General features: G+C 33.4%; 1 protein-coding gene across 1 annotated transcript in view; it reads right to left on the reverse strand.

Moving 5' to 3' along the window:
• Nucleotides 1-24,179, reverse strand: part of AGBL4 (ATP/GTP binding protein-like 4) — an 893,441-nt gene that overhangs the window by 770,258 nt on the left and 99,004 nt on the right. The window contains 1 exon segment of the mRNA XM_004679485.2: nucleotides 16,632-16,756. Coding sequence (XP_004679542.2) covers nucleotides 16,632-16,756 — 125 coding nt within the window.

Raw genomic sequence — 24,179 nt, forward strand, 5'->3', positions numbered from 1 at the left:
ATAGAGAATGAGGAAGCAAGAGATTTGTTTTGTTTTGTGTTTATTAGACACCAGAATAAGGAAATACGGGTTTGGGGTTAAGGATATTATAATTGTGTCAAACTTGGAGCTAATGAGATGGTTGTCACTGTGACATTTTTATTACAACAGTAGTGGGCTAAGTTCCCTCATGCACTGGAAAACTACAATCAAGGGAATGAAAATACAAATATTAGACTTTGTCTCTACCCTCAAGTAGTTACAAGTCTAATGGAAAAGACAGATATTCAATGATCTTCACAATATTGTGTGCTGAGAGAATGGACATCTCACCAGATGGTAAATAGAAAATGATCAAATAAATGAGACTGGAATCCTCATACAAAGGATTATATGCAGAATACATACAGAGGGAGCTTGGTGCTGATTAGAAGCTGGTGTTTTTATCAAATGCATATTAAAATAAATTTTCACCTTACATGGTGTAAAGAAGTTCAAATGCCAATATATAGGCTAATTCACAGGACCATTTGCCCAGCAACCAAAAAAATATATATAAAGCATATTATTTGTATTTATTATTGTTTGCACATATTAACACTTATTGGAAGGGAACCACGTTTTTTGTTCTTTTGCCTATTCATAACAACAGTGTTCTTAGAGCCAAAAATGGTATCTGCTGAATTGATGCACTTTAGATTACAACCACAATCTAAGGTAAAGCAGAGAAAGCAGTGATTGTACCATATACTATAAAGTGTGTTTGAGACAGTGAATGTCATCACTTAATGAGGTAAGTCTCATTACATCTGTTTTACAATTTGTAAACCAAGATTCTACCAAATCAAATTAACTACAAATTCAAAGCTATTGTTAAGATCTATACACTGAAGTCTGTCAATCAACAAAACTTTTTCTCTTTTCACTACACCACTCTACCTACCAGAATAAAGGAAAGAGAAGAAGTATAAGGAAGGGGATTGTACAGCTACTGCAAAGCAAATGAAAACACAGGTGTCAGTGCTGCTCTTATCTCTAGCAACTATTTGTATCAAAATGTGGCAAGAAGTGATTTCTAGATATGACATCATATCCAGGGATGTACAAGCATCCTTTCCACAAATAAACAAGTATGACAGGACAAAACTGTCCCAAAGCAACCATATCTGTTCTCTGGAAACTGAGCAAATGCAGACATCAAAATGAAAAGCATTTTATTCTTGAAAAACCAATGACGCTTTCAGTGAAAATAACAGAATTCTATAGCCTTCTTGCTTGGGGTTATTCCCAACCCACTACCCAGCTCCAAATTTAAGAACTATAGTTTTAACAGTGTTGCACTGACTGTGAAAACCAATAGCTTTGCTACCAAAGAGGCAGGGTAGATTTGGTATACTGGGCAAACACCTATGACTTTGCCAGCTATAAGTGGTGAACTTGGTTGCAAACAAGTGGGGGAAAGCTTACAGCTTTGCTGGTCTGAGTCTTCAGTTCCAATGGAGCTATGATGGAGCAATTAAACATTTAAGATATCCTAGAAATTAAAAGACTATAGGAAAACTGAAACAAATTTATCACATACAGCTCCAAGAAATTCACAACTGAGAGATCTCAGAAAGGCTAGGAAAAAGTAAAAGTCAAGGCAGACTCGCCACACTGAATGGGTTCTCCAACCCTCACACTGATCCACTGTATTGGCTCGGGGGTGGGAACCTATGGGTTTGGATGTTTTTGAGTACATGTGTTGTATACATCATTGACTGATCTTACCCTTACAGAAACAAGGGAAACTTACAGGAAACAAGGCTAAATCATTTTTCTAAATTTATATACATGATGTACCTAAAGCAGTCTTTCAAGTGAAACAGATGGCTTTATGTGCTATATTAATTCGATGGATGGAATCCTTCCATTACCTATCTATCTAATTTTTATTCTTAAATATCATACATTTTATTTATAAATAAAATTCAATAAACTTGTGAAAGTGCTTTATTAGAAAGGAAAAAATCTAAAATCAATAATCTAATCTACTTTAAGAACCTACCAAAGGATAACACAAAGTTAGCAGAAAATCAAGACACAATGAAGATCAGAATGGAAATCAATAAAACAGAAAAATACTATTTGAAAAGATCAATTAGGTAGATAAAGTTTTAGACGAAGACTTGCAACGGAAGAAAAACACGAGACATACATTTCCAAAGTCATTAGTGAAAGCTAGAATATCACCTCCTGACCCTATTCAGTTCATATAGTTTCCCTATTCATCTTCTACAGAAATGAGTAGTTTTAGTTTTAATGAGTCTCAGTTTTAAAGTATTATTTTCCTAAATACAATTCAACAGCATTGACACTGAATTATGACTGACTGGTGATTATCTGAATGATCACCCAATAGAAAGGAACGGGGAAAACAGTCAGGAAGAATGGCAATCCCATGTAGATGATACATGAGTAGCCAAAGATTGTTCTGCTCACTGTTCAAAAAAACCTAATGGGTGGAATGAAAGCAAGCCTACTAGTGAACTATAACATCTATAAATGGAGAACAGCTTTGTCTTTTTAGAACTCTAAAATTTTAGAACACCAGTCTTGAGAGGCATTGAGACTTCTTCCCATCTGACTTTTTTTTTTTTTTAGGTAGGGAAATTGGAGACAGACAAGTAGGAGCATTCAGTTACCCCTGCATTTATTGATCATCTCCTCTGTTTTACAGAACCTAGCATGAGCCAACCTGATACCTTTTTCCCTTCTCTCTCAGAATGAGTCAAATACAGAACCAGATCTTCAGCTTAATTTTCCTAACTCAGCTCATGCTTCTTGTCATTCCTCCTCTAAACAAAGCTAGAACCAGAGGAAAAGAAATACATATACTTTTAAACATCCTTAACTTGGCATTTTTTCAGACTAATGAGACAGATGACAAAAACTCATTACCTGGTAACTGTAACTCTCTGGCTATATCTGCAGACTATTGCCTGACATCCCCACCCCCCAAAAAAAGCACTAAAATACCATTAAACGTTGCAATTACATTCTTTGAGAGACAGTGAGGTGTCACTGCAAGTTTGATTAATCACAATTTGATACAATGAAAATATGTCAAGCAGTAACCAAACATAGTGTCAAGTCACAATGAAAGTGCAGTACATGCAGTTAATATCAGGATCTTTCTTACTCAAAACTGATTTTGTTTATGACATTTATAATGAGCTTTTGACATTTGAGTGACAGCTACACCAAGATAAGAAATTAGAACACCTGGATATTAGTTTTTCTTAAGCAATAGGCACTGCTGAAACTAGAATTACAAATTATTTGACAACAAGATGCTTTTAAATGTGCCAGATTTTAAGCTTCAGACCTCAGATATGGAAGATGGACATTCCCATGGGTCATGCAATCTACCGATCTTTATTCTACTTTTTACCAAAGGGACAGAACACTATCATACAGTACACTCCAAGTGTATTAGGCATAGGCAAGATAACTACACTTAAAAGGAGCCATGTTGTTAACATCTGTCATGAGAAGTTCAGTATTATCATTAAAAATGAAAAAATAATTTAAAGATTTATTTATTTATGCATACAGAACTAGGGTGCAGGCCAAAGGTGCAGGGGAGGTGAGAGGATTCACCAGAGACAGAGTGGAGAGGAGAACAGACAGATTGACAAAGTACACTGCTGAGGAGAGGAGCAGTGGGCAGGTCAGGGGAGATCTGCCAGCCATGTGGATCACCTGAGGGGCTTGGGGATTTAACTCACACTGAATTGGATGCGGCTGGCTTGCTGCAACTTAACCCAAAGAGGGCCCCAAAACGAAATTTTAACATAAATTTTAATGATCTCAGAGGTAATAATAATAAGTCCACCCCATGACTCTACATCTTACTCCAAACAAAAGGCTCAGAAAGTACATCTTCATTGCCCTATTCAGGAATGGTCTTGTCTGTAGATTATTGTAGAAAGAATTCATAACATTGGACTATAACTACTGAAAGGAGTGAATATATCAAATATTCTCCAGAGTGGGGGAAAAATGTGACTTGAAATGTACTCTCCAGAAAGAATATACCTTCCAATTAAGAATTAACAGATTTAGATGAACCACTTAATTTTACATGAAGAAACAGATATGGAAGGAGGAAGTGTTTCACCCAAAATCCTACTGAAAACCAGTAGCAGGCCTACCTAGAGGCCCAAGTTTCTTGATGCAAATTAGTTGTAAATACTGCCAGTAACCTAAACCCTACACAACTATAGTACTGCCTGTTACAAAGCATTTCTGTGTTCACTGTCTCATTTGAGGAACATAATCCTGAAGAGTAAACATACTAAGGATTTTTTTTTTAGATTTATTCCTATAGAACTGGGGTACAAGCCAGAGGTGCAGGGGCAGTGAGAGGGCTCATCAGAGACAGAGTGGGGTGCAGAACAGGCAGAATAGAGGTACACTGCTGAGGGGAGCAGTGGGTGAGTCAGGAGAGGTCTGCCACGCCATGTGGTCACCTCTGGGGCGGGGGATAGAACTGGCACTGAAATGACTATGGCTAGCTTGCAGTGCTGCGTCCTGACCCATTGCGCCACTAGGGAGGGCCCTATTATTCTTATTTTATAAATGAAAAAAAAACAAAGATCAACAGGGGTAAAAATGACTTACCCAAGATCAAAAGGACACTTTGGCATAGGCAAGTCCTGAATTCTAATATTTTTACCCTGAGCCCATTGCGGTCATCAAGCCACTCACTTAAGTCATTCGGACTCAGTAATTTTGTACTAAAACTTAGATCTTTTTTTGAGAAAATTATAGCTTTTTGGGAAGCCTCCAAACTTTTCCATAAAGACTGGACAAGCCAACATTCCCACCATCAATGTATAAGGATTCCTTTATCTCCTCACTTTGCCAACATTTTTGGTAAAGGCTTCTCAAATACAGCAAAGTGGAGAAAGGTCTTCCAGATAGATAGGAAATGATGAATAATAAATGAATCATCAAAAATTAACCCCAAGTTTCTAGTTTAGGTAATCAAGTAGACAGAAGTGCAATAAGCTAAAAACAACTGAAAGAGTAAGCTATAGACTTTGGAAAAGTTGTGATCAATATTGATGTGGCAGTGTCTGACCAACAGCAAAAAGATGCATCCATGTGAAACTAGAGTCATCAGCAATTTTTAAAAAGTTGAAAGTAAATTTGCTCAAATCCTAGGTGAACAAAAAAGTAGGGTAGGTTCCAAGCAATTTGGAACATAAGGGAGCATAATAAGTTTCTGACAGTTCATCCACTTAGACTCCAAAGCTTTCTCCATACACTCAGCAAATCAACTCTATAAAAGTTTCAGTGCTTTTTCCTCTTAACATTATTACTTTTGTTCTGCCAAAGCAAGGCTTAGACTACCAATGAAACTCTGCATAAAATTTAAATATCAATCTCTCATTCCTTTGGCAGTAGATCAGCCAAACAACCCAAAGCTTTAAGACTTATCTAGCCTAAGATGTTCTGTTTCTGGTACCCAGAGTTTCATTTGCATAAAGATCTTTTTTACTTTCTGCATCTGTGTTTTATTTATATTGCAACAGCAATATTTATAAATTTATGTCACAATAAGTTTCCTGTCTAAATTTGGGTCTTTTTAAATTGTTCAGTAGCTAAAAATCATACACAAAGAGTAAAAAAAATTCCAGCATGAAATTCCTCAATGTGAAGTTCATATGAAAGTTTTCCTCATAAACAAGTAACCATGTCATACTGCATGAGAAAATATTGATGCTAAAGCATAATAAAAGTGAAATATGACTACCCTAGTCTATGGCTAATTTTACAATCTTAGTGAATTGTAAAGATATGTCTTGCTTTATATAATTTGGCAGCATGATATATGTGATTTGTGCAGTTGTTTTGTTTTGTTTTTACCACTTATTTCACTATTAAATTGAAGTTTGAAACTTCCTGTCATATACCTATCTGACAAAGATGAGCTTCTCTAATTCAAGACCGACCTTAATGACCAGATCAAATGCTACCTTATCTTCATAATCTTTATCCCTTCTCTGATCTCCAGTCCAAAAGAAAGTGATAAATCTTTATATGACTCCACCAATATCTGTACTGTTAAACTTACTATCTTTACATATTACTTTACAGTTTTGTGTTCCAGATTCATTCTCCCTACTAGTATGCTCCATGAGTGCAAAAACATTTCGGTTCACAGTATATCACCAAAATGCTTTCTGAATAAATGAAAATACTCTCCCTAATCATTTGTCCAAATTTTATCAACTATTCAGATATTTAGCCAATAAGCAACCTAACAATAGTGATCCATATTGGCAGGGATCATTTGAGCCTTATCTTGAGTACTACTACTTTGGAGCCCAAATTAATGCAGTTTAGTGATAAGATTTATTCTTCTCATAAAACTTATCACTTAACTAAATCAATGCTTTGTACGTGCTTACTATATAACATTTCTCTCACTAAACGGTAAGCTCTATGCAACATAGGAACAACTTTTCTTGCCATAGTATCTTCAGTGCCTAGCACAGTGCCTGACATCTTACAGATTCTCAATTAATCTTGAATAAATCTAACAAATAATTTCCAAAATCAGACCATATTCCAAGGTCCCTAATTTAAGCCTTCATTATTCAATTAATCTCAAACAAAATTATAAAATTATTTTTTAATTCAAATAATACTTTGAAGCAATATTATTTTATATGCAAAATTAAATTCAAAAGGGATAAGTAACTATTTATAAACCAACAAATAATACCTAGCTATTAAGTTTAAATTTAAATTCAGGACTGCTTGATTCTACTCCCCTACAAATTGTAGTTTCTCAATCTAAGAATTTATTAAATTTTCATATAAATTCAGTAGGAGAAAATAGTTTAACCTCTTTGCTATTAAGTTTTCCCATTGGGCATGTTTAATGACTTGACCAAAGAAATTTCTAATGGAAAAAAAAATCAGTTACTAGCAATCACATGTAAGAGTAAGTTAAATATCCTAAACTGAACACAGTTATTTATTCAGACATTATAAATATTGTTGGGTTATTAAATATTATACTTTATAGATTAGCTATTTACCTTTGAGAGAAAAGGGAAGATTAAATGAAAATAAAATGCTTTGATCCTTGGTTGTTTTATATCAAGTGCATTTAGAGACTGGTGTTTTCACTGAGTGACATTAACAATATAATATTTCCAAATATTGAAGAAAGAATGACTATATAATATCTAACTCACATTATTTTAGATATTACAAATTAAAAGTAATTTAGGAAAATTTACTACAATCAACTATTTCTGCTGACACATAATATAATAGGATGTCAACTCCAATGCAGGCACCTACACTTTTCTTGAAATTCAGTATAGCAGCCAAATCAGTGAGACAAGAGTAATCTTGGTATAAAACTCAGTTTGATATAGTACGTTATTTTTTAAAAGTGAAAGCTGTTTGCCTAAATTCTACATATAAGATATCACCCAATAAGCAAAAGGCAAAGTCCCTGAAACATCTGCATTGTGGAGGAAAGAAATAAGAATTGAAAATGAGATTATACTTAAAGTGAAAATCAAAGTAGACATTAGTATAGAGGTCAAGAATTCTGACTGTAAGCTCAATTACGATACAAGTAGGATGTAGATATTAAGTGACTCTTTTCATCATTCTGAATCTCAAATTTTTATATTAAGAAAATGATATAAAGTTTGGATTATGAAGATTATAAAGCATTCTAAAAATATGGATATAGAAACGAAAAGGCAAACTTAACATAGTATGTTAAAAGAACATTAAGTTTTCATGTGTGAGTGGACTGCTGATTTCCAACTTGTTACTTTTGTGAGTTTCAGTTTCTCACCTAATAATACTACACTGATTATTAAATAAATGAATGAAAATATAGAAAAGTTCCTTATGCATGTATATATTTTTAGTTATAGAGAATCACTGTGTTACTCTAAGAATATAGTTTCAGTGATAATATGGAGGCCTCAGAAATGTGAAATTAACAATTAAAATGACTTTCAACTTTGAAATTTTATAACTATGTTACCTTAAAACAATGGCAGGACACTTGACAACATTCAATATCTCTTCTTACTAAAAAGTATCAGTAATTTAGAGATTTTCTCAATTTAACAAATGGCAGTCATTAAAAAAGAAAAAAAAAACACTGTAATTAACATCATACTGAGGAGTAAAACACTGGATGTATTCCCTAAGATTGGGAATAAGATCATTACACCCATTCTCACTACTCCTACTCAACATTGTATCAGAGGCCCTGATCTGTGGAATAAGGGGAAAAAGCATATAGATATAAGCAATTCCTAGGCAGCATAACTGCTTATGTAGAAAATTGACAAATAACTACTAAAAGTAACGTTTAACAACTATGAAGAATGCAAAGTCAGTAGACTATTGTTAGTTAATAACAAAGAACAATAGTTGCAAATGTTTTAATAATTTTATTTATAATAGCACCAAAAGAAAAACTATAAATGCTTAGGCATAAAACATATGAAACCTGTATGTTGGAGGGGAAAAAAGAATACTGAAAACAAACAAAAAAAATTGAAGAGAGTAATCAAAAATGATATAAATAGATGGCAAAAAAATGTATTGTTCATGCACTGGCAGAAATAATGTTCTCAGTATGCCAATATGTCAGTTTTCTATAACTCTATAATGATTTGATGCAATTCCAATCAAAATCCCAGCAGGACATTTTTGTAGAAACCAATAAGATTACTCTAAATTTTATGGGAAAAGGCAAAGGAACTAACATAACAAAAAGAATTTTGAAAAACCATAACAAGTTGGACAATTTACACCACCTGATTTCAAGACTTACTATAAAGCTACAGAAATAAGGAGGGCATGGAATTGGAGAAAGGCTAGTCATATGATTTAGCAGAGCAGAAAATTATTCAAAACAAAGATGCAAAAACAATTCAATAGTGGAAGGGTAGTTTTTTCAGCAGATGATACTGAAATAATACCAAATAAAAAATCAAAAATATCTTCAACCCATAGTTCATATCATGTATAAATATTATTTTTATAAAATCATTAAAATGCACAAAACCATAAAGCTTTTAGAAGACAACACAAAAGAAAAATGTTGTGACCGCAAGTTTGATAAACAATTTCTAAGATTTAAAACATGATCCATGAAAGAAAAAACACACAGACGATTTGGACTTTATAGAAATTATAAAAAATGTGATCTATGAAATATACTGTAAATGAATAAAAATATCAACCCCAAACAGGGAGAAACATGCAAAACCACATGATGGATGACAAATTCAACACAGAAGAAATTCTCAGAACAATAACAATATCCTATTTTCTGAATGTCTTTCATTTAACAAAAGATTCCTGACCCATGAATCAGAATCATGACTAACTTACAGTGTATCTTAGAACAACCATGCAGAACGAAATGTACCACTGGACCATTCCGCAAATTAAATTACTTAAACTAACAGTAAAAACATGTATCTATATTGCAAATACTCTAGAGCTGTTTTATAAGCATGTGGCTACCATCAGTTTTCAAAACAATGCCTCAAAATAAGTAGGATTAAATAAAACTCAAAGATGAACAACTGAAGTTTAAAGATGGTGTAACTTGTTTAGACAAAAAGTTGTTGCAAGGCAACACAACAACAACAAATCCTGAACCAAATAACGCGCTTTTTCCTACTATAACATGATCACTACCCCTGAACAATCAGAAAAGAGCACAGGCGATTTTTACATGCCATTATATGAGAGAGATTTCTCTCCTCTCTATAGTTGTTAAGAAAATGTCTTCTCCCAACCCAACCTTTTTGAGAACAGTTCTCTTCACTTTATCACAGTCTTTGGTGAGTTGCCAACTTTTAACCTTGGCCCATCTCATGTCTGCTATATATTGCACAAATCTCTTTTCCCAGACTGTGCATGTCTTTCAATTTTGGGTTGTCTTGTTTTACCTATTTTTAAAAACAAGAGTATCAATCTGTTTCTTTGTGATTTTCTTTTCTGCACCTTGCAAAAGAAAAGCAATTCTGAACCAAAGCTAATACAAATCTATTTTATATTTATAGTACAAGTTTTAATTTGCTTTAATATTTATATCTTTAATCCATCTATGTGGTTTTTAAAAATAGTGCAAGAGGCCCTCCCTGGTGGCGCAGCGGGTTAAAGCACAGCACTGAGAAGCTAAAGCCATTCCGCATGAGTTGATTCCCGCCTGCCCCGGAGGTCACCATATGGCACGGCAGACCTCTCCTGACCCGCCCGCTGCTCCCCTCAGCAGTGTACTTCGTCGATCTGCCTGTTCTGCTCCCCACTTTGTCTCTGTTGAAGCCTCTCGCCGCCCCTGAGCCTCTGACCTGTACTCCAGTTCTGTGTGAATAAATAAATATTAAAAAAAAAAATAGTGCAAGATATGGATATTGTTTGTCAACCAAGTCTAATGATTGAATATATTGCACTTTCCCTAATATTTTGCAATGCAACCTCAGTCATAGATCAAATTCCCTTAAGTAAATAGTCTTGTTCTGAATTCCAGCCTGTGAATTTGGGCAATTTGTCTATTCTTATGTCAATACCATGCTATCTTAATAAACAGTGCTTTATAAAAATTGTTGGTTGAAATACAGGTTTCCATAAAATAAAAATATATAGCCATTCATTATTCTTCTTCAATGTTAACTTGGATTGTTTTGGCCCTTTGATTTCCTACACGAACTGTAGAACTAACTTATGAAATTATCTGATAAGATGTTGAGGAGGAAGCCTTCTAACTGAAGTTGTATTAAAATAATACAACTGACATCTTTATAATATTGATCATTTCCTTCCATTGATGTAAGTTTGAATATCTTTTCATCAGTCTACCACTCTACTACCTCTCATTATTGTTTCATCTCCCCATCCCCCTATCATTCCTTCTGATTATTGTTCAGCTTCATGGATAAGATCATCCTTCTCTTGCTCTTTGCTTTAAAGTTATGTTTTAAAAGTTTCACTACTATGTATGTTCATTCTTGATTGTCTTGCTCCATTATCAGATGGAGTTCTTTTCTCATCCTAGTTTGCTATGAGTCATACTTTGAATTTTAGCTGTTAGTTTTCCTATATCTAGTAAGATAATATTTTGAGAGGCAGCATTAGACAGAAATAAAATAAGTGAGCTCCAGAGTTAGAAAAAATTGCCCAAAAATAAAATAAAATAAAACAACTCCAATAATAAATATGCCCCCCAAAACCACAGTAATTCCTTTTCAGTATTATGATTATGCATCTAGGTGGTGGTGTTTTTTTCTGATGCCAATACTTATTTATACTTTCCAACTCTTCTAGGTGAGTATTTCTACAGTGGCTACTTATATACAAATCCTGACTCCAAAACTTAATAGTTATAACAGCTGGGGCATTAAGTACACAGTTTGTCTTTCAAGTTCCATATCTGTAAAATGAGAGTAGGATGATAATAGCGCAAAGCTCAAAGGATTGTTTTGAAAAGTAAATAAACTGTTATAGTAGTATAACAGTGCCTTTAATATATAAGTATTCAGGAAATATTAGTTATTTCTATAATGAATTGAATGACGGAAAAAATGAGAACTTATTTTCTGTTTTGTAGAAATAGTATAAAAGTACAGTCATATTAATAGCCAACATTCATTGACCATTTCTTATGTGCCATGCACTAGTTTAAGCTTTTTATATGCATCATCACTTATAATTTTACATCAACTTTGTTAGTTATTACTATCAATCCAATTAAATAAACATACATTTATTATTTAAGTAGATAAATAAAACAATAAATTACCCAGGTCACAGAAATACTGACAGCAGAACTGAACCTGGAATTCAAGTATGTCTGACACAGAGTTCATATTATTAACCATCAAAGTTTGCTTGATCAGGGCCCTCCCTGGTGTTGCAGCAAGTTAAAGCACAGCACTAAGAAGCTAAAGCCACTTCAGCATGAGTTCGGTTCAATCCCTGCCTTGGGAGGTGATCCACATGGCTGGCAGACCTCTCCTTACCTGCCCACTGCTCCCTTAGCCATGTACTTAGTCAGCCTGTTCTGCTCCCCACTCTGTCTCTGGTGAATACTCTCACAGTCCCTGAGCCTCTGGCCTGTACCCCAGTTCTGTATGTATAAATAAATAAATCTTTAAAAAACTTTTGCTTGATCTATGATGATACTGAAAACGAAAAAAATTAGAAAAGCAGAAAAGAGGAGGAGATAACAAGCAGAATAAGGACGAATAGAAGGAATAAGGATAGATTGAAAAACAGTAGTAGTAATCTTATAATAAATCTGTTCTCATAGTTTTGTTCTTATTTTGGTTAGTATTACTACTGCTGTTCTGGTGTTTTACAATAGCCATCAAGTATTGATAATCCTCTACCATGGCAGACTCTACATATGTTGTCTCATTTAATATTCACAAAACCCATGAGCCAGTATTATCTTCATCTTAGAGATGAGAAAACTGAGGTAACAAAAATTATATTAACTGATGAAGAGTAGAAAATCTCTTATGCATCAGAGTCAAATGTAAAATCAAATCTATTTGAATCTATTGTCTTTGAGCTTTCAAGGGTGATATGCTGCCTCTGTGGACTGTTGCTTTGGCCATAGCTAGAATGAAGTTTCACTGGAGTTTTCAGTCTATTCCCTAAATCTCCAAGGTAGAAACCATAAAAGTAGCAAACTCTCTTATAATTTTAAAATCCCTTAAAGCATGTCATATGTAAAAGCATGTATATGTATGCCTGTATATGTTTAAGCAGCATTAACAAATACTTTGATGTCAAAAAATTTTTTTTAGACTTTCCAAGATTCTCAGAGGAGAATCTGTTGGCATACTCAGACAAAAGAATATTGATGAACTGAGAAAAAGATTCAAAATAATAAATGGTTCTGTTCTGCTGTCTCATGTTACAGCTGTAAAACAATTAATTCCTTTATCACTAATGGTATGAAACATTGCATAGTTAAATTTTGTAAACTTGCACAGAGAAAAGAAATAATTTATTCTAAATATATAAGTATCTGAATTTCTAAAACAATTAAAAACAAGAAATTAAAGAAAAATCATCTCATTTACTGTTGAGAGGATAGCGAAATAGTATAAATTTTTGGACAGCAATTTATAAACACGTATCAAGAGTTTTTATAATATTCACAGTCTTTGTCCATCAATCCTCTCACAGGAATTTATCTTTAAACATATAAACAACATTTCATGCATAAAGATGTTCACAACAACATTATTTACACATATAGTGGAAAGCAGTCTTTATATTCATGAGTAAGAAAATGGTCCAATGTAAAAAAGGCATTGTACAGCCGTTTGTTAAGGTTTTAATGATACACAATTGCTCATGATATTGTTCCTTCTTTAAAATCAAGACATAAGCATGACAGGTTGTTCCTATCCTGCCTGCTGCTCCCCTCAGCAGTATATGTCAGTCAATCTGCCTGTTCTGCTCCCCACTCCACTTTCCCCACCCTTTTGAAAGGGTGAATCCTTTCAAACCCCCGCCCCCAATACCTCTGGCCTGTAACCCAGCTCTTGTACACATAAATAAATAAAATCTTTTAAAAATAAATAAATAAAATAAAGACATAAAAATTTATGTATCATACAAACTTAATTATGCTGCAAGAAGTAAAATAAACAATAAATATCAATAAGTAAACAAAAGTTATTAGTATTTGTGTCTAAAATAATACTAACTTGTTTTTAGTATCAATTGTAATTTTCTGGCTTAATTTTGGGCATGTATATCTGTGTGCATTTTCTCTACTCCTAATAATTATATTTTCCATATTCACTACATTGAGCATTTGCACCTTTCACAATCAGAAAAAAACGGAAAAATAAATCTAGAGATAAAAAGATTATAGAGGAAGAAAACAGAATTTAAATAAGCCAAGCATACCATTTTATTTCCTCTTATTGGATGAAGTTTTATCTGAGCATTTAAATAGAAAAATTAGCTTTCACATCATGCAGGGCTATGCTGTATCAATAATAAATTTCTACCTAAGAAAATTTAATGCCAGTTTTTCAGAGAGAAAATTACTTTTCAATAAAGGTGCTGGGAAGTTTAGTTTTCATAGACTCTTGCAAATGCACTATTTCATAACTACTTTTAGGGGTTAATATGCCAGTCCTGGAATTTAGTACCAATATGCTCCAATCTTTATTCACTTCCTAAAAACATCAAGTAACCCAAAAGCAAGATGTTTATACAGTAGTATATTTGATGCTGCCATTTTAACATTCATTTAATGGAGTCAGCCTTTGATGACAAATATTTCTTTTGCCTGCTAGTACCAAACCACAAATAAGGTTCCTGACTAGATTACATTCACACTGGTCTCATTTTAACGGAAATTGGAGAGATGGGGAAAGATTATAGGAAGAGACATAACAAAAACAGACCTCACAAGTCAAACTTAATAGTGAAACCATTCTTTTTCATGTAGACAACCATGAAAACAAATATCCTGTAAGCTACAGATACATATTATATCTTTCCAGCAGATCTTTATGCCTTGTTGAGAGACAGATTTCCATAACTATATAATATTACTACAGTTGATGAAGAAATGGTTCATAGAAACAGGCTGATAAATTAGCATCAGGCTCCAGGAAACTAGATAAACATGTTCATGATTTCTAACTGTGACTAGAAAAAGGATAATGCTGGATATGAAGATAGAACCCAAAAAGATAGACCAAATATTGATCCTTCCAACTTTAAAAATAAGCATACATAAAACAGTGTCAACTCTCTTATTGGAATTCCTTTTGAGAATGTCGAAGTCCTGGCAGATTACATTGCTTTTAAGAAAATGTTTTCCTTCCTTCATATAAACTGACTATACCACTTCAGAATTATGGTCTGTCTTTCAATAGTTTGTATAAGTGACAACTATAAGTTATGTAGATGACAAGAACAGAAAAATGAGGCTGTGTGTTTACCTCACAGTAGCAGACAGTTCCTCATGGGGACCCAATTTCTAGCACAAAAATTTGGCCTACTACCTGAGGTTAAAGCTTCCAGTAGTGAATTATACTCTCAAGACTCAGTGACATGACTTTGGAAAATGCAATGTGAGGATTATTGACTATCTTAGTGGAATAAGAGGGATAATTCTAGGGTCAGGTGAATTCCCTATAGGTAAAGAATAGGATTTTCTAAGGAGGGCAGAAGGAAGGGATATTGATATCCCCCCCCCCTTTTTTTCCATTGACAACACAAGAGGTAGATATTTATACCTCTTCAGATGTATGTTACCACAACATATCTACCACCAAAGCACACCCATATGTAAAAGGAAAAAGGAATTCCCTCATAAGAGATTAAGTATAACCAAAAAGCAAAGGTAGGGAAGTAAAGTTTGCCCTAAGCAGCTCTCTTTGTAGATTTAACTGTTTTCCAACATTTCTTAAAATTCTGAAATATATCATATTCACTAACAATGCTCAGAGCTCTCATACATATAATTCTTTCAAGTTTTCCCTTAAACTTCAGTAAATATCACATAGACCCACTGTGTCAGTGATATATAGAATCTGTAGTAACAAAGTGGCTGTTGCTGGATCCCTCTGCTGAAGTCAGCCTGCCAAGAAGACCCTTTGAGTCTAAATTTCAGACACTAACCACTGCCTCACATACCACTTCACTTGCAGTTAGAGATATGGAGAGAAGCAAACAACCAGGTAAAAGAGCAAACAGGATAGACTAACTTGGAGGGAAAATTAAACTCCTCACTTTCTCCCAAATATTATAGTAAAGATGACCCTGAAGAAAAAAGGCAGGTGTTAGATTATAGGACTATACTTTCATCTGCTTAAAAGAATCGCATCACTATGTGTACAAAGTTTGTACAGTCTTCCACATGATATGCTATCTCAATATAAAAGAACAATTGATTTTTTAGGATTAGATTTTATTAACGTTTGTTCAAAGCATATGTATTTAGTTCTTTTTATATTCATCATGACTCTCATTAGAAATAGTTATGAACAGCATTACAAACATAAACTTTTTAAAATTATGAATAAATTATTTAACAGTTTTGAAATACAAGTTAGTACACAGACATAGAACATAAAAGTTTTCCAGAATCATTAGAGAGGCCTGACTGAATTTCTCAGCAGCAAAGCAAGGGAAAATAGAATAGATTACAGGATGGTGCTTTTAAGATATAAACATTTTCTTATGTAGTAAAAGGAAAACATTTTGTGACACTAAGATGAGAAATGTCCACCATAGTTCTTTAGAAAGGAGAAATAATATAGAAAACAGCAGCCTATAATAAATACAATAGTTACTAATGTTGTTCCTTACAGTGTATGCAAGGATTTCTAAAACATCATGGTAAAGCTCCATTTAGTAAAGAATTTTTATTCTCATATTACCTATTACCTATTTGTATTATTAAATAACCATCAGCTAACATAAGTCCTATTATACCTACCTCTCTGTGTTTCTTAGGAAAAAAAAAATCAGTTACAGATATACAAAATAAATTCTTCATATGGTCATTATTTTTATATTCTTCCTAAAAAAAATATTGAATTATCCATTGTTTTTCTCACCTGTGATTCTTTCACGTTTTCAACAGTAAAGTTGAACCAGACTCGAAACCGTGGATTACAGGTATCAGGCCGAATGAACAGATCATACTCAAACTCAGAGACTTGGTCCACCCGTCCAAGGTTGCCTGATAATAAAAATTAAGAAACCTGAGTTTTAACAGAAGTTCATACAGTTCAGTGATACATGTGTTTAGCTAGTATCAACTCTGACAGTGGCATTTGTAATTATTCATAGTTGTTGTCCAGCATTCACAATCTGTAAGGCTTCAAATTCTGACTACAGACCAGGATAAAAGAAGGCTTTTAGGTATTCCAAGCTTTGATGTGAACAGCTTTTCCATGTCCTTATAATCCAGTATATTTGTTCTACACGTGTTTTTGACAAATTGGGATACTATCTGTAGCATGTGGTAAAAGCCCAATAAACCAAATAAGGATTACAGCCAAACCTCAGTTGCTACTCAAGAGCACAAGGATGATAATAATGCCTATGCATTTTGTTTTATGGTATACAAGCTACTTCTAATTTATTTTACGGAACTATAAAGAATCATGCTAGCCAAAATTAGTCAGAAGGAAAAAGAAATACCAGATGGTCTCACTTATATGTGGAATATAGTAAAACCAAACAAAAGGTCAAGAAGTAGTCAAAGCTGACCATAGCAAGCTGATCATAGAACTGAGGCATACAGCAAAAGAGGGGATGAGGGCAGTAAATTGGGAAAGGGAAAAACACAAGGAAACATGGTGATGACTCATGGGTAATAAGTTGGCAGGAGATCTATGTGGACTACAATGATGTAAGAACAAAATTTAATTCACTAATTAATTAATAAAAGAAAAATAATGATAAATTCACAAATGACCATAAAATTAATTCCCATTTTCACCAATAACAGAAAAGTTACATCAAAACCCTATAAACTTAAGGATAACCTCATTTTTTACTTTCCTCTCTGTAACTGATTCTCTAATAAGTAATGAGTTGCCCAAAATATTAACAGTAGGATGAGATACAAAATAAAAGCAAAAAAACTGGTGAATTCCCATAGCAGATAGTCAGCAATTAAAGAGAGTAAAGGAGGGTATAGACAACAACAAAACAATTGACTGAGAAGTCAGTATTTTTTTTTTCTTTAACAGCTGAAGAACACAGCAGCAGCCTACTTTAAAATGAGCTCTACTGTGTCTCCTTTACTTTATATACGTAGGAACAATAAGTCACTTAGAATGTAAAGAGATGATGATGCTTTCTAAAGGGAGAAGAAGGTAAATACTGAAATTTAATGACTTCCCTGGTTCTAAATAATATACTGAGGATGTAATAGCTGGAGACTCATTGCTAAAATCATATATAGTGCCCAGATCATTAGTGTGGGTTCAAAGGCTGGTTTACCTCTAAGCAGCAGATTCCAGAATAAGGTATAAGATGGATCTGTTCTGAATTTAAGTCTAGCAGATGACCTTATTCTCATACCTGGCAGCCTGAGGATGGGGATGAGAGGCAGGCAAAAGTTTTACAATATATTCACACTTAAAACAACAAAAAGTGAAAAAGGCCCTCTAAAAAAAGCTCATGATCAAAAACCTAAACACTAACACATATTTCAACATTCAGAGAGAAAGATTTTTGTTTTGTTTTTAATTCCTTGACACCATAAATGGGTTTTGATAAATGTATTAAAATGTTGTGGTATATATTATTAATAATAATGTAGCATATATCTAGAAATTTGTACTTTCAAAATGATCTGACACCTGCTACATTATCAAACTTATCATAACCCAATGATACACAAGTTGACATTCAAAGTTTCTAGTACTTGCTTGAGTTCATGCTTTAAAACACCAGGACAAGTCTATGAAATAAATATCTTTACTCCACTGTGTTCCTATTTGAAATACACCACAGGTATAGTCTACTCATTTATTCAGTCATTCAATCAGTTATTCAAACAAAAATTACCATGCAATGTTTTGCAAAATAGAACAGACAATACATCAAACAGATACTCTTTTTGCTTTCACTAAGTTTAAAGCCTCAAATAATGAGTGCTCTTTGGGTCTTTTGTAACTGTTCTGTTGACCTTCACCACTCCTACAAGGAGTATCCTCTCTGTGCATGCATAAACAATGTTTTCCTCATATTACCGCAATATTTCTACAAGGTGCCAATTTATGCCCTTTTGAAAAACAGCTATTTGAAAATAAGATGACAATACCTCCATACCATCTAGCTCTTTACTACTTATATGAAATGCAAGAAAGCTAACAAGAATCTGTTAATGACAGATACAAGAAAAGTATATTTTAAACACAAACATATCAGTATTTTATGTAAAGGTGTATTAAGCAGAAGATAGGGTCCAGTGAGTCTCAGGAAATTCCATGGTTCTAAATATTAATTCAGGTTAAAGCCAACCAAATCACTAAAAAATAGAAAGTAACATTTTCTCTACTGAAGATGTGAGGCAAGGTCAGTCACCACACTGGATTAGTGACTGTCCCTGTCTTTATGTAGGAGCCCACTCCCCAATACATACTTTAGATGAGATAAAGTTTTCACTACTAATAAGCCCTTTAAGCTGACAACACTCTAGACTAATAATACAGAACCCACTATAAATAGGTCACAGGTAGGAGATTACCATTTCCAGAGTTGGAATGCCCTCATGGAAAGAAAAGCAAAGGACTCTGCCCTTTAATTATACTGGGTTAAAGCAGCTTAAATAAAGCCTTCATCTGTTTTTCAAGGAGCAGCATCTATAAACCCTGCCCTAAGGCTGACTCTCTTATGCTGAATTGCATAAGCTTTAAAAAATTTTGGTTGGTACCTGAAGGATTAGTCTTTTGACAATACCATTAAGAAATGACAAATAAGTCACAGGTTGGGATAAGGTATTTGCCACAAAAATACAGATTTGTAGCCAGAATATGCAAAGAACTCTAAAAATTAATATTAACACACCAATCAAAAAAGGAGCAGAAGATTTGAACAGGCACTTCATTTTAAAAAGACGTATGAGTGAAGAGTAAGTACAGAAAAGATGCTAAACAACATTCAAAGTCAAGGAAGTACAAATTAATGATAAACTAATTTTAAATTACTTATATACTATATGAATATACTATACTATAATATACATATACTAATTATAAGTTAGTATATCGCAGTATATCAATGATATATTATTACACATCCATTAAAATAACAAGAAAGGAAACCTAGCTCTAGTTCATTAAGTAATGTGTTTCTAAATTTTTCATGTTTACTAATTATAAAATAGTAATATATTTCCTATCTTAATCAATTATATATATAAATAATAGTTGCAATAATTTATGCCAAAAGAATGTAGATTTTACATTATACGTAATAAATCCTTTGAATAGTCACATATGTGGCAGATTTGCAGCAGAGAAACTTGATAAAGTGATCAATAAGAGGTTTTCAGCAAAATTTTTTTTAAAGATTTATTTATTTATTCATATAGAATCGGGGTACAGGCCAGAGATGCGGAGGGTGAGAGGATTCACCAGAGACAAAGTGGGGAGCAGAACAGGCAGATGGACGAAGTACACTGCTGAGGGGAGCAGCGGGCGGGTCAGAAGAGGTCTGCTGCGCCATGTGGTCACCTCCGGGGCAGGCGGGAATTGAACTCATGTGGAAGTGGCTTAAGCTTCTCAGTGCTGTGCTTTAACCCGCTGCGCCACAAGGGAGGGCCTCAGAAAAATATTATAATGAAATTATAATTAAAATGAAAATAAGGAATAGTGTAATAGTACTCACTTTTAAACAAATAGTAACAGCCAATAATTAAAAGGCATTCACTATGCACCAAATATTTGTCTATATGTCAAATTGTGTTAATTCATTTAAAAACCATAAAGACCTCAGGAAGCAGGTTGTATTATCAACTTCATTTTTTTGTGAGGAAGTGAGATAAACAAAGATTATGTAATTTACATAAATTCCTAAAGCTATGTATTCACATAGCACTGGAACATGAACACAGGCATTATAGCTTGAGTCACTGATTTTATTCATCAAACTATAGTTGGATATTTTGATCTAGTCTGATTTCTTTCTATACTAATTGGGAAATTTAGTCTGTGTACATTTATTGAAATTAAAAAAATTTATTTTTATTTTCTGAATTGATCTACTTTTGTTTTGCTTATTCTTCTATATTTTCTTCTATTTGGGTTTTCTTTATTTCTTCTTTTCTGTTCTGCCAGTTGGGAAGTTTCCATTCTTTTTATAATCTACTACTTATTATCCTTATATTATCTCCAGATTGATAGTTGACAAAAACAAAGTGTAACTTTAGTATTTCTACTTTCTTCAAATACATGAACCTTAGAGCCATCACTCATATTAAAGTATTCTGTCTTTCTCCCCAGTTGTTTTTAAGAACTTGTCTTCATGCCTCTGTATTCTGAAGCTCAGTGTTACATATTCGGGTGAAGAAATTCAAATAATTTAATTTTACATATTTTTTTAATAAATTGTGCTTCTACAATCTATGGGTTTACATCTTTCATAAATTATCTCTTTCAGTATCTTCTATATGTAATTTTCTTCTGGTCTCCCTTATTTTAACATCACTTAAATTCTCCTATATATTTCATCTTTGTTTATTTCTATTCTGCATTAGCTTAGTTTTCTACTTCATTAATCTCTCTAAAACTTATCAAATCAGACATTTAACCCAACTACAGAATTTTTACTTTAAATGACCATATATTTCACTTTCGGAAGTTTAACTTGGTTCTTTTATAAACATAACTGATCTATTTTTTTTATGATTGTCTTCTCTTGATTATCTTCTCTTGGGGGTCATCTTTTATGTCATTAAAAATTTTAAACTATGTTTTTTTACCTGTTTCGGGAGATTCTAAAGGTCTAACATTTATTGAGTTTGCTACCTTTCATACACAGTAGATTGTTTGCTTATAATCTTTAATAATTTGATTTCTTGTTCACTTACATTGAAGCTTTAGCTGTAAAAATATCCCTGTGCTATCAGTATCAAGGGTATGGCTCTTCAACAGTTTTGTGGGTTTTGTTTCTTTTCAGGTACTACAGGATTATATTCAGTGTGTAATTACACTTTTTATTATTGTTCCTCATTTTTTTTTTGGGCGGGGGAGGGTAGTGTGGAGAGGGAAAAGATGGAACTAGGTCAAGCTACAAGTAGAAACTTAAAACCCAAAATCATGACATATGTCACAGCTACAAATTTTAAGGGAAATCATTCATTCTGCTCTTAGCCATTGTAAATATCATAAGCTTCTGCTTTACACAGACACAGATTCAAATCCTAGCTCTGCCACTTACTAATTCTGAAGCTTTGGACAAATCTCCTAACTGCTCTGGACCTCAGTTTTCTTATCTGTAAAAAGGAGATAAAAATATATTATTTATAATATTATGGAGACTAAATAAGAGTATGCATATAAATTACCTACTCCATGCTTAGATCCCAAAGCACTGTAGTTCACCTTGTTATACTAAATAATTAATCCATCAAGCAATCCTTTCAAACTCTTTCTTATTAATTCCCTAGATATCACACTTTGGGATATTCCTAACTGCTCTCCTAGTTTTCACAACCCCAACCCATTTTTTTTAATATTACTTTATTTTTACATATTTTTGTGCATTTTTCCATCTTGGTTGCAATCCCCTTGGGTTTCCCGTCACCAAATCACCCATATGCCATCACTCTAGTCCAGTGCATTTCCCTTCCCCCACTGTTTTTGATCCCATTACCTCCTCACCCCCACAAAATATCTCCGGTATATAGCTGTTCATCATTATTATTTTCTCGCCTGTTCCGTTATATTCCTGCTATGAGAGAAACTATCCAGTATGTTTTCCTTTTCTTTCTGGCTTATTTCACTATGCATGATCTTTTCCAGCTCCATCCATGTTGCTGCAAAAGACATGTGCTTCTTTTTTTGGTTGCTGAGTAATATTCCATTGTATACATGTATCACATCTTTTTATACATGTATCACATCTTTTTAATCCAGTCATCCATTTTTGGGCATTTGGGCTATTTCCATGTCTTACCAAATGTGAATAAAGCAGCAATAAACATGGGGGTATAGGTATCTATTTGAATCAGTGTTTTTGTGTCTGTTGGATAGATACCTAGGAGTGGGATTGCTGGGTTGTAGGGAAGCTCCATGTTTAGCAGTTTGAGGAACCTCCAAACAGTTTTCCATAGTGGTTGTACTAATTTGCATTCCTACCAGCAGTAAAGAAGAGTTCCTTTTTTCTCCATATCCTCGCCAACATTTACAATCCCAACCCATTTTATTTTCAACACAATAGCTAACCATAAAGGAAATGTCACGCTTTTTTTTTTTTTTTTAACTCTCAAGTACTTAGCATTTCATTTAAGGTAAATCTCAAAGTATTTGGTTTTTGTTTGTTTATTTGTTTTTAATAACTCTATATGACCTGCCCCCCCTTCAGCTGTTTGATGTCATTTCTCACTACTCTCACTAGATTTGGTTACCTTATTTTTATATGTCAGATACACCTCAGTTTTAAGAGATCTTCAGTGATTAAAATTTTTTCCTCACATGGATGATTCCTCAGTCTCCTTCAAGTTGCTTCTCAATTTTCAGTTCCTCATCGAGGCCAACCTGACCCACCAAATTTAACATTATAAAGTACCTTTTCTTATATTCCTGATTCCTCTCACCTACCTTACATTTCCCACAGCACTTATCAAAATTACACTGCAAAGATTACTTATATTCTGCGAGTATTTTTTATTTCTTTTCCCCTTTGTAATAATGTAAACAAAGGACTGTTTTTCTGTTGTTTCCCTAGCACCTGTCACTGTATCTAGCTTAAACTAGGCATTCAATAAATATGTCAATAAACACATGAATGAAAGTAGACACCTAGAATTGCTAATTAATATAAAGGACAGAGTAATGTGGCAAAAATTTGAAGGTCTATTCCATTTCAGCCCTTGTATTGGGACAGAGAATACAAACATAAATTCGTCAGTCCTTGACTTCATGGAACATATACTGAGGCTGGAACAACATTCACATAAATGTATCATTTCAAATCAAATCATCAAGTTAAAAGGGAAATTTCCAGAGTAAACTTAGGATACTGTATGAAACTGAGTTATTTTTATGTATACATTACAGAAACAGAAATTGTTGGACAAGAAACATAAGATTCATCCATAATAGATCTTTAAAATTGTTTTAAAAAAAGTTATTTTTCTGTATTTTTCCATTGCAAACTACTGTGAAGCCAGTCAACTATGTGTCTTCCCTTTAAATGATGGCTTATTTTCTTTGTATAAAATTCCTATAGTTAACTTTATTTTTCAGAATAATGAGGTACTAATAGTTTTTTTTAACTGCATTTTCTTCTTTATTCCAGGAATATAAAGAAACTTGCCCCAAACAAATCTCTCTCTACAGAGAGAGAAATATGTGAAAACTTTATTTCCAAAAAAGAAAAAATGAATTGCAAAACTGTATTTCTCTTCCTGCTTTCTAAAAACT

This window comes from Condylura cristata, unplaced genomic scaffold, assembly GCF_000260355.1.
Source record: "Condylura cristata isolate star-nosed mole 26May11 unplaced genomic scaffold, ConCri1.0 scaffold00008, whole genome shotgun sequence".
NCBI lineage: Eukaryota > Metazoa > Chordata > Mammalia > Eulipotyphla > Talpidae > Condylura > Condylura cristata.